Source organism: Dipodomys spectabilis, unplaced genomic scaffold (genome assembly GCF_019054845.1).
Source record: "Dipodomys spectabilis isolate Male_0828 unplaced genomic scaffold, ASM1905484v1 ptg000125l, whole genome shotgun sequence".
In the NCBI taxonomy this organism is placed as follows: domain Eukaryota; kingdom Metazoa; phylum Chordata; class Mammalia; order Rodentia; family Heteromyidae; genus Dipodomys; species Dipodomys spectabilis.
Genome location: NW_024870802.1, coordinates 13,468,761 through 13,477,495, shown reverse-complemented (window position 1 = coordinate 13,477,495; position 8,735 = coordinate 13,468,761). Strand labels below are relative to the sequence as shown.

At 43.6% G+C, this 8,735-nt stretch overlaps 1 protein-coding gene across 1 annotated transcript; it reads right to left on the bottom strand.

Annotated features, from left to right (window-relative positions):
* Positions 1-1,704: 1,704 nt before the first annotated feature.
* Positions 1,705-7,952, bottom strand: Bloc1s2 (biogenesis of lysosomal organelles complex 1 subunit 2). Its single transcript, XM_042689634.1, has 5 exons — positions 7,870-7,952; positions 7,469-7,585; positions 4,394-4,513; positions 3,415-3,519; positions 1,705-2,174 (listed from the first exon to the last, which is right to left on the bottom strand). Exons 1-5 carry the CDS (start codon positions 7,922-7,924, stop codon positions 2,143-2,145), a joined length of 429 nt encoding a protein of 142 aa, XP_042545568.1. The 5' UTR covers positions 7,925-7,952; the 3' UTR covers positions 1,705-2,142.
* Between the last annotated feature and the right edge of the window lie 783 nt (positions 7,953-8,735).

The following is an 8,735-nucleotide window of genomic DNA, read 5'->3' as shown; positions in this document are numbered from 1 at the left end:
GGATTGAGTAGCTAGTTGGTGGCGTAAGCCACCAACTTCCAGCTGCTTTCTAGTCTCTTAATAAACAAAATCTCTTCTTTTTTGTTGGCTGGCTTTTCTGAAGAGTTGGGGAAATTTGCAGAAGGAAACAGTATATAAGAAAGTGGAAACAAAGGGAAGAGGTTCTGACAACCAGGGGACACCAAGTGATTCAAAACAAGTTCAAGAAAGAATCACAAAGTTCTGGTTTCCCCCGCAATTTTTGCATTACTTTTTTAGGAAATACAAACTTCCTTCTTTTCTACATGTTGATGCCCCCTACTCCATGGGTAACCTAAGCATAGATTTCCCCTTCTTTTGAAAAAATACAGCACTGGGACTAGCACTCAAGACTGAATCTTTAAGAATGTACAAGTTTGTCAATCAATATGGACAGGTAATAATTCCAAGATGAAGAAATAATGGTAAGACAGGAAAACTCATCTTGGAATTCTGTTACCTTTGCAATAGAAATTTTGAACACAATTTTCATCAATGAATTCATGAAAAATCACTAAAGGATTAAAGCAGGAAAAATTTTGGAAAGGTTGCTGTGGTGGCCACAGCCTCTAAGGGTGCCCAGGCTACAGCCCCAAAAAGTGCCCAGGCTGCAGCTCCCAAGGGTGCCCAGGCTGCAGCTCCCAAGGGTGCCCAGGCTCCAGCCTCCAAAGGTGCCCAGGGCCCAGGGAAGGCCCCACAATGAAGACCTCTTGTCTGCCAAAATGAGCACGGATGGGCTGCTGTGGCTCCCTGGCCGCCATCTTCAGGGTGGGCCGGTGGCCTCTGTCGTTTCTACTAATAAACCTGAGGCAGGCTCTGGTAAAAAAAAAAAAAAAAAGAAAGGTTGCTGTGGCAACAGCAAAGAAAGTAGGTTAGAAAAACAATGAAGATGAAAAGGGACCAGAAAAGAGGATAAACAACGGTGGTCTAGAACATATAGTGGGAACAGACAGACACAGAAATAAGCTCTTTGGGAGCAGGAATTGGGGACCACAGGCACTTTGGAAGCTGCTAATACCCTATTTTGCATAAGATTACTTTCTTCCAAACTGGACTTGTTCAGTAACTCCTACCTTCTGATGTCTTTAGTGTGAGAGTTCCCAGAAGTGCCCCAACCCCACAGACACAACTAGAAAATGTTTTAAAAAGTTTATTATTGTCAACTACCAGCTCCTGACCTAACAGAGTGACACATGTCTTGTCTTTATCACATTTCCAAAGGTTACACATGACATCTGACTGAGAAGAGAGACCAGAAGGGCGCACTGGATATTTATTAACACTCCTTTCACTACTTCTGCTAAGGGGTTGAGGGAGTTTTTGGCTTTGATTATTGATCCGGGACTGGGATTTGAATTCAGGACCTTGTGCTCTTGCTTGGCTTTTTCTTCTCAGGGCTGACACTCCTGAAGCACAGATCCACTTCTGGCTTTTTGCTGGTCAATTAGAGAGAGATAAGCATCTCAATGGATTTTTTTGCCCAGGCTGGGTCTGAACCATAATCCTCAGATTTCAGCCTCCTGAGTAGCTAGGATTCCAGGTGAGACACAGGTGCCTGCCCACCAATTTTTCCAGTCCTTAAGACTTGACTTGGAATTATTTCATGATGTTGTCATTTACAATGTTATAGAAAAGCAAAATTACTGATGCATAGAAAGAAATAAATTGAAAACAAAAAAACCGACATTTGTTTTGTTTCCCTTTTTAATTTAGAATAGTTAACAAGTATCATTAATGAAAAAAACAACTATTTACAGAATAATGAACTCAAGAACTAGACATTTGAGAAAACAATACAATAATCAAATCCTATCAGACAAGACAGGTCCTTATTTGGTTCTCTGGCAAGCCCAGGTTTATCCTGAACTTTGAGAGTCTCTGTTCTGAATGATGAAGCATTCAAGTAAAATGTAGGAAATTTGAAGTGAGTTTCTGAGGGATACTGACTCAAAGAAGATTCAGGAGCAGCCACAGTCCTCCAGTTTATTCATCACTGGGACGTTCCTAGGATGACCAGTAGATTTCTGCTGAGGATCTTTGGGTAATTTATCAGCCTCATATTCATGTGTTATAAAAGATTTTTCCACATTAAAAAAAAAAGGCTTTATCCCATAGAAATATGTTTCATCGCTTTTCCAGCTTCTTGTACTTGGCTTCTGTGGGTAATCAGGGAAGATGAGAGAAGGGGACATTAATTATAGTTTGTGGGTGTGTGTGCACATATGCACCTCTACTGGGGCTTCATTCAGGGCCTAAGCACTGTTCCTGAGCTTTTTCACTCTACCACTTGAGCCACATCTCCAGTTGCAGCTTTTATTTGTTTACTTTTTGGGGGAGGGGGAGGAGTTAATTGGAGACAGTCTCACAGACTTTCTTGTCCTGGCTGACTTTGAACTATGGTCCTCAAATCTCAACCTCCTGACTAGCTGGGATTACAGGTGTGAGCCACTGGCACCTGGCTTAGCTTTGTGCTCATAATTAGTTAAACCTATTAAATTGTATTTTCCTCTCCCCCAGAATGGGAATTCAAAAGTCATAAATTACTTCACAGATTTGTAGAATAAAAAACATAATACATACCAGGTACCGGTGGCACATACCTATAATCCTAGCTACGCAGGAGGCTGAGATCTGAAGGCGGCAATTCAAAGTCAAACCAGGCAGCAAAGTCCTTGAGGCTTAGTGCCATTAAAACTATAAAAAAAGCTGGAAGTAGAGCTATAGCTCAAGTGGTAGAAAGTTAGCCTTGAGCAGAAAAGCTCAGGGACAGCAACCAGGCCCAGAATTCAAGATCCAGAACTGGCCAATCCCTGCCCACTCCCCAACCCATGTATGTAAAGCATTAGAACAGGATTTAACAAATCATTAAGTATAGGAACTGTTCCTAATAATAATACTTGGTAGAGTTTTTTGGGGGAAGAGCATTGGGGATTGAACTCAGAGCCTCAAACTTGTACACTATGCCTCCAGCTCCCTTTTGTATTACTTATTTTTGAAGTAGGGTCTCACTTTATGCCTGGGCTGTGATTTTCCAACTTGTACTTGCTGGTGTTGCTATGGATGACAAGCATGTGCCACTGTGTCCAGCCATGGTGCTTTCCCAATAATAGGCATATACTTTCATGCCCAGCCATTGGTTGACATGGAGTCTTATAAACTTCTTTGGTCTGGGCTGGCCCCAAACTGTAGTCCTGAAAAGTTACTAGGATTTCAGGCCATGTACCATCTCACCAGCTATTGTTTTTGTTTTGGAGACATGACTGCTCTATGTAGCTTAGGCTGGCCTTGAATTTTTTACCCAACTTCAGCCTCCCAAGTGCTGGAATTATAGGAATGCATCATCAGGCCTAGCTAAGGGGTACTCCTTATTAAACCAAAACAAATAAAAATGGTTACCCAGTTTTTTTGAATATGCATCCAACTTGTAGGCTGCCTGCTCAAGAGCAGCTACCTGCTCCTCAATTGCATTGATCTGATCCAGGTAAGGCTGCAGTTCAGCATCTTTAGAAAGAAAATACATGTTTACATATCTTGAACAAGAAATGTTAAAAAAAAAAGAGCAGAAAGTAAGAATGTTGGTGTTGTTCCAGCTATGCCTAAAATAGACTAGGTGGGGTAGGATGAGTCATCATTAGCAGAGCAGACACTTTGGGAGACTTCTGCTAGGTTAATCAGCCTAGCCAAAGGAAGTCTCCTATCTACTAATTTTCCTTTTTTTAAAAAAAGAATTTAGCTGGGCACCAGTGGCTCACACCTGCAATCCTAGCTACTCAGGAGGCTGAGATCTGAGGATCATGGTTCAAAGAAGCCACCCTAGGCAGGAAAGTCCATGAGATTCTTATCTCCGATAAACCACCAGAAAATGAAGTGGCACTGTGGTAGAGTGCTTGTTTGAGCTGAAGAGCTGAGAGACAGCACCCAGACCCAGAGTTCGAGCCCCATGACCAAAAAAAAAAAAAAGTATTCCTTAATCTTCTAGTTCCCTATTCAGTTTCTTTATAATGTCACACCAGGAAAGCATGGTCCCATGTAAGTTAATGGAAAAATAAATTCAGCCGCTCTAAATTAACATTTTCTATTGATTGCTTTTCTGTTTTGAGAGTTGTCATTCACGGATTTTGTGGTTTAATTTATTTGCCATCATCTCTTCTGTCCCCTTCCCTTCTAAGAATTAACTGGTAAAATCAAGATTAAAAAGGAAAAATAACCCCATCACCAAAATATGTTAATCTGCAAAATGGAAGAAATTCACCTTTACTATTCGTTTTTAGGAGATGACTCCAGAAGAAAGGGATCTCATGTTCCCTCCCTTTCTTTAGTCCCAAGAACAGAACATTACATACAAAAAAATTTAATGATAAAAATTATTACTTACACTTCTGGTTTAAGTCCTTTAAGTTTCTACTAATGTTTATAGCAATATCTTTCATTTCAAGATACTTCAAGCTGGTTAGTTTATTCATATTTTCCAGGAGCTTATAGTCTTCACTTGTGGCTTTAAAATAAACAGAGTATATGAGGCCATTAATATTTGTCTGAGATCAATGAAATGTGGAATTTTAGCCAAATGGTAGTTCACAACTTTTTTGTTGTTGTTGCCAGTCCTGGGACTTGTCCCTGATCTTTTTTGCTTCAACTCTCTACTACTTGAACCACAGCTCCACTTCCTGACTTTTTAATGATTAATTGGAGGTAAGAGTCTCACAGACCTTCTAGCCATAGCTAGCCTCCAACCTCAACTGTCAGACTTTAGTCTCAGGAGTAGATAGGATTACAGGTGTGACCTGCCTACACTACTTTAGTTCAAGACTTTTATACTCAGCCTGTATTCTCTGAATGACTAACTAGAAACTAAGGCAACTATGGGAAAACTACTTAAACAACAACAACAAATCCAGAAGGTCTTGAGTCATAGTTCATCTCCTTGGGAAATGGGAAATGCATGTCTTAAGAAAAGGTAGGAGCTAAGTGCTGGTGGCTCAAGCCTGTAATCCTATCTACTCAAGAGATTTGAGGATTATGGTTCAAAGCCAGCCCCAGCAGGAAAATCCATGAGACACTTGTCTCCCATTAACCACTAGAAAACCACTAGAAAACCAGAAGTGGTGCTGTGGCTCAACTGGAAGAGCACTTTTAAGATGAAGAGCTCAGGGACAGCACCCAGGCCCAGAGTTCAAGCCCCATAACCAGGAAAAAAAAAAAAAAAAAAAACAAGAAAAGAAAAGAAAGAAAAGGAAGGAACTGGGCGCCAGTGACTCACATCTATAATCTTAGCCACTCAGAAGGCTGAGATTTGATGAATACAGTTCAAAGCCAGCCTTGGACACAAAAGTCATGAGATTCTTATCTCCAGTAAACTACTCAGAAAAAGCTGGAAGTGGTGCTGTGGCTCAAGTGGTAGAGCACTAGCCTTGAACACAAAGAGGCCCAGGACCCAAGTTCAAGCCCTAGTACCCGTATAAATAATGAATGAATAAATAAATAAATAAAGTTGTGTTGTTTTCTTAAAAGGTAAAATGGCCTTGGTACTTCTATAGCCTGAAAACATGAAACTGGAGCATTTCATAACATGTGTTATCAAACTAGAGCCTGACCACCTCTTACTAATTAATTTATCACTGTGTATTCCATTTTATACAATGATTTTCCAAAGCATCTGTCAGCTTCTCATATCCCTGACCTCTTCCCATCCACACTGAAATAAATGGCTTCTACTTCAATTTTTGCAAAAGCCAAGCCAAGTACCATAAACTGCTTCAACCTCTCTGACTTAATTTCTAAATGTCTCTGTACCTTCCCAAAAGGATTTCCCTTTCAGATCTGCTTATCCTGCTCTGATCGTCTTTAAGCAGTAGAGTCACATATGCATGTCATCTGGGTGTCCTAGTAGTATCTATAGGCAGTGAAGCCAAAACTGAAAACATTTTCACACTAAACATGGTTCTTCCTTCCTCAGAAACAACTTGGGCTGCTTAATACCCACTTCAAGTTCTCCAAAGTCTACATCTACACTGTTCTTGCACCAGCTTATTTGTCTCTGGTTTCTCTTCTGTTATTTCATATTCTCACTACTATCATACTATAGTCTCTTTAAAACAAGTATCACCCTCTCAAATACCTAGAAGGCAGCAAAGTAGTATAAATGGGTGAAACAAGTTAGGTGTTTGAATATTAAACTCATAAGAAAATTATGTACTTTCACAAAGAAATATGCTGCCTTTCATTTCTTGGAATATGTGGCCCTCTGATTTTAGCACTTAGATAGGCAGTTTTGAAAGGGACATTGGTATAAAAAATGACTTCTGTACCACAACTAATAAAAAGCAATAGTAAGTGAATATGCTAAATGGCAACAGACACTAGGTCTTAATAGAGGGAAAAAACCAGAATAGGCTCTTTAAAGGAGGCATTTGCTCCACATTTGTCAATTATATAGCCTCTCAGGAATAATGAATTAAGACTGGGGGTGTGACTCAAGTGGTAGAGCCCTTATGCCTACCACTATTACAAAGCCCTGAGTCTATCCCAGTACTGAAAGAGAGACAGACATTGGGGTATTAATTTCCTAGTATGCTTGGCCCGATAGAGCCAATATCAAAATACAAAAAGGAAAAAAAAAAAAAAGAAGAGAAAAGAAAAATGGACATTAGTATTGCCAAATATTTGGCCTTTGTTGAAAAGCCAGAAGTCTAGATTCTTGTTACTTCGTTTCTCTTGCTTAAAAGCAAACAATCAGGCTAATAAATTATTGCCCCAGGACCCCTTCTCTTCTGCAAATTTCTTTTCTCATAGATTCTTAGCAGCAATTTCCTGGGGAAGTGAAACAATATAGTAAAGGCTATGAAAGGCTTCCTGGGACTAGCCTTCCCTTTCTCACTTTCCTCCCCACACAGGTCAGGTGTCCACTTGGGAAAACACATAACAGACTAAAAAGTAACCCCAAAGGATTTGCCACCAAATCCTAACAGAGCAACCTAAGAGACACTTAAATGTGCAGGTCACTCCCCATTTCTCTCTTTCCCCTCCTCCCTCCCCAGCCCCAACACCTCTGCTTTAGTCAAACAAATGAGTTGGCTTACTCCATTCCATTCACAATTTTTTCCATTATTCTTCCCTTCACAATCCAGCTCAAAACACACCACCCCCCTCCCCAGGGAAACATTTCTTGCATAATATGGCTGGATAATTTTTTTTTCTTCTCATGGCTACAGAGGCCTGCATGCAGAGTTGGATTAAGTATGTCTTCTGTGGTGTTTCAGAAAGTGGCTGGTGGGCTTCTCCTGAGAAGGGATGGGGCTCTTTCCTTCCCACTCATGACTTCCTCCTAGTCCAGGAGGCCGAGGTCAGGGCGTGGGGCATGGGAAGGGGAGGCGGAGCTGCTGCTGCTAAACCATCACCTCTCTCTCAGCCACACCCAGCCCTACCAGGATCAACCCAGACCCGGCCTCACCTGTCAGCTCCCCAGTCAGGTATGTGGCCATTTTGGAGAACATATCCCGGCAGAGTTCAGTGATGTCAGCCTCCGCAGGTTCCTTGGCTTCTTCGGCTGTCTCCACGGCGACATCGTCTAGGCCAAAGGAGAAACGAGTAAGTGTCCAGCCCTGCACTCCAACCCAATCGGGAGCCGCTTCGCCTCCAGCCCTCGCCGTCCCACCGTGCCGGCCCCGCCCGTCGGCCGGCCGTGGTGCCCGGCCCGCCGCCTCCCCCGCGCCCACCCGACGCCCGAGCTCGCAGCCCAACCATTTCTGTCGCCCTGCTAGGACACACAGGTGCAACCTCTCCGACCGGCCGGATCCGGCAGCCACACACTTCGCCCTGGCCCGCCACTTCACGCCCGTCCACGCCGGGTACCTCGAGCCGGCTCCTCCGGGCGCGTCTCCGGGACACCCTCCGCGGCCGCCGCCATGGCCCGCCCCTGCGCGGCTTCCGGTCCTGGCGCCTGCGCACGCGCGCCGGGAGCACCCGCCCCGCCTTCCCCACCGCTGGCTTTTTGAGCTTCCGGCTTGAGGCACGCCTCAAATGATGACTTCTAACCAAGTGCAAGGACGAAGCCAAGACGGAAGGTAGAGTACCGAAGTGAATGGGCTGCTGGGAGTCACGACCTCTGAGACCGAGGTTACTCTTGTCCCTGCAGCCACACCTTGGAGTTGTCACTCGATTTACACCAGCCACCTGGTCTGGCTTCCTCCATGGCGGACTAGCCAGTTCACGGAAATGGCTGGCGTCTGGGTGCCTAAGCCTACCCCCTGCCCGCACACCCCGCACCTGGCAGGTGTCAGTCACAAAGGATTGACTTGGAAATGGGTGCTTATGCGGAGAGCCTTATCCGTCCCACTCCCCGTTGGAGGTACTGGGTTTTTAGTTCCGCCATTTGAGCCCTGCCTTCTGCCCATTTTTCTCTGATTATGTTTGAGATAGTGCCTCAACTGTACCCTCTTTAAGCTTCCCACGATATCTGGGAAGGCAAATCTAGCGTTTTCTGTTGAGATGGAGGAGGGTCTCTCGAATTTTTGGTCCCCCCTGGCCGCCAACAGAAAAGGAGATGGTCTCCGTCTTCCAACTAGCTAGGATTTACGGGCGTGAGCCACAGGCCTGGGTTTGCAGGTAATCTTATTTTCCAAGCCTTGACTCCATCCTAAATACACTCCCTCCCAATGTCCTAGATTAATTGATCTCTGTGTCTTAAATTGCATACTAGCACTTCCTTCTCTTCATTT

What these genes read in the sequence shown, in the direction of transcription:
- Bloc1s2 (XM_042689634.1), bottom strand. Translation starts at nt 7,924, where the DNA reads ATGGCGGCGGCCGCGGAGGGTGTCCCGGAGACGCGCCCGGAGGAGCCG. An exon ending in CCTGACTGGGGAGCTGACAG is followed by an intron (nt 4,514 to 7,468) that starts GTGAGGCCGGGT and finishes TTTATTTTAAAG; the next exon opens with CCACAAGTGAAGACTATAAG. An exon ending in AAAGGACTTAAACCAGAAGT is followed by an intron (nt 3,520 to 4,393) that starts GTAAGTAATAAT and finishes TTCTTTCTAAAG; the next exon opens with ATGCTGAACTGCAGCCTTAC.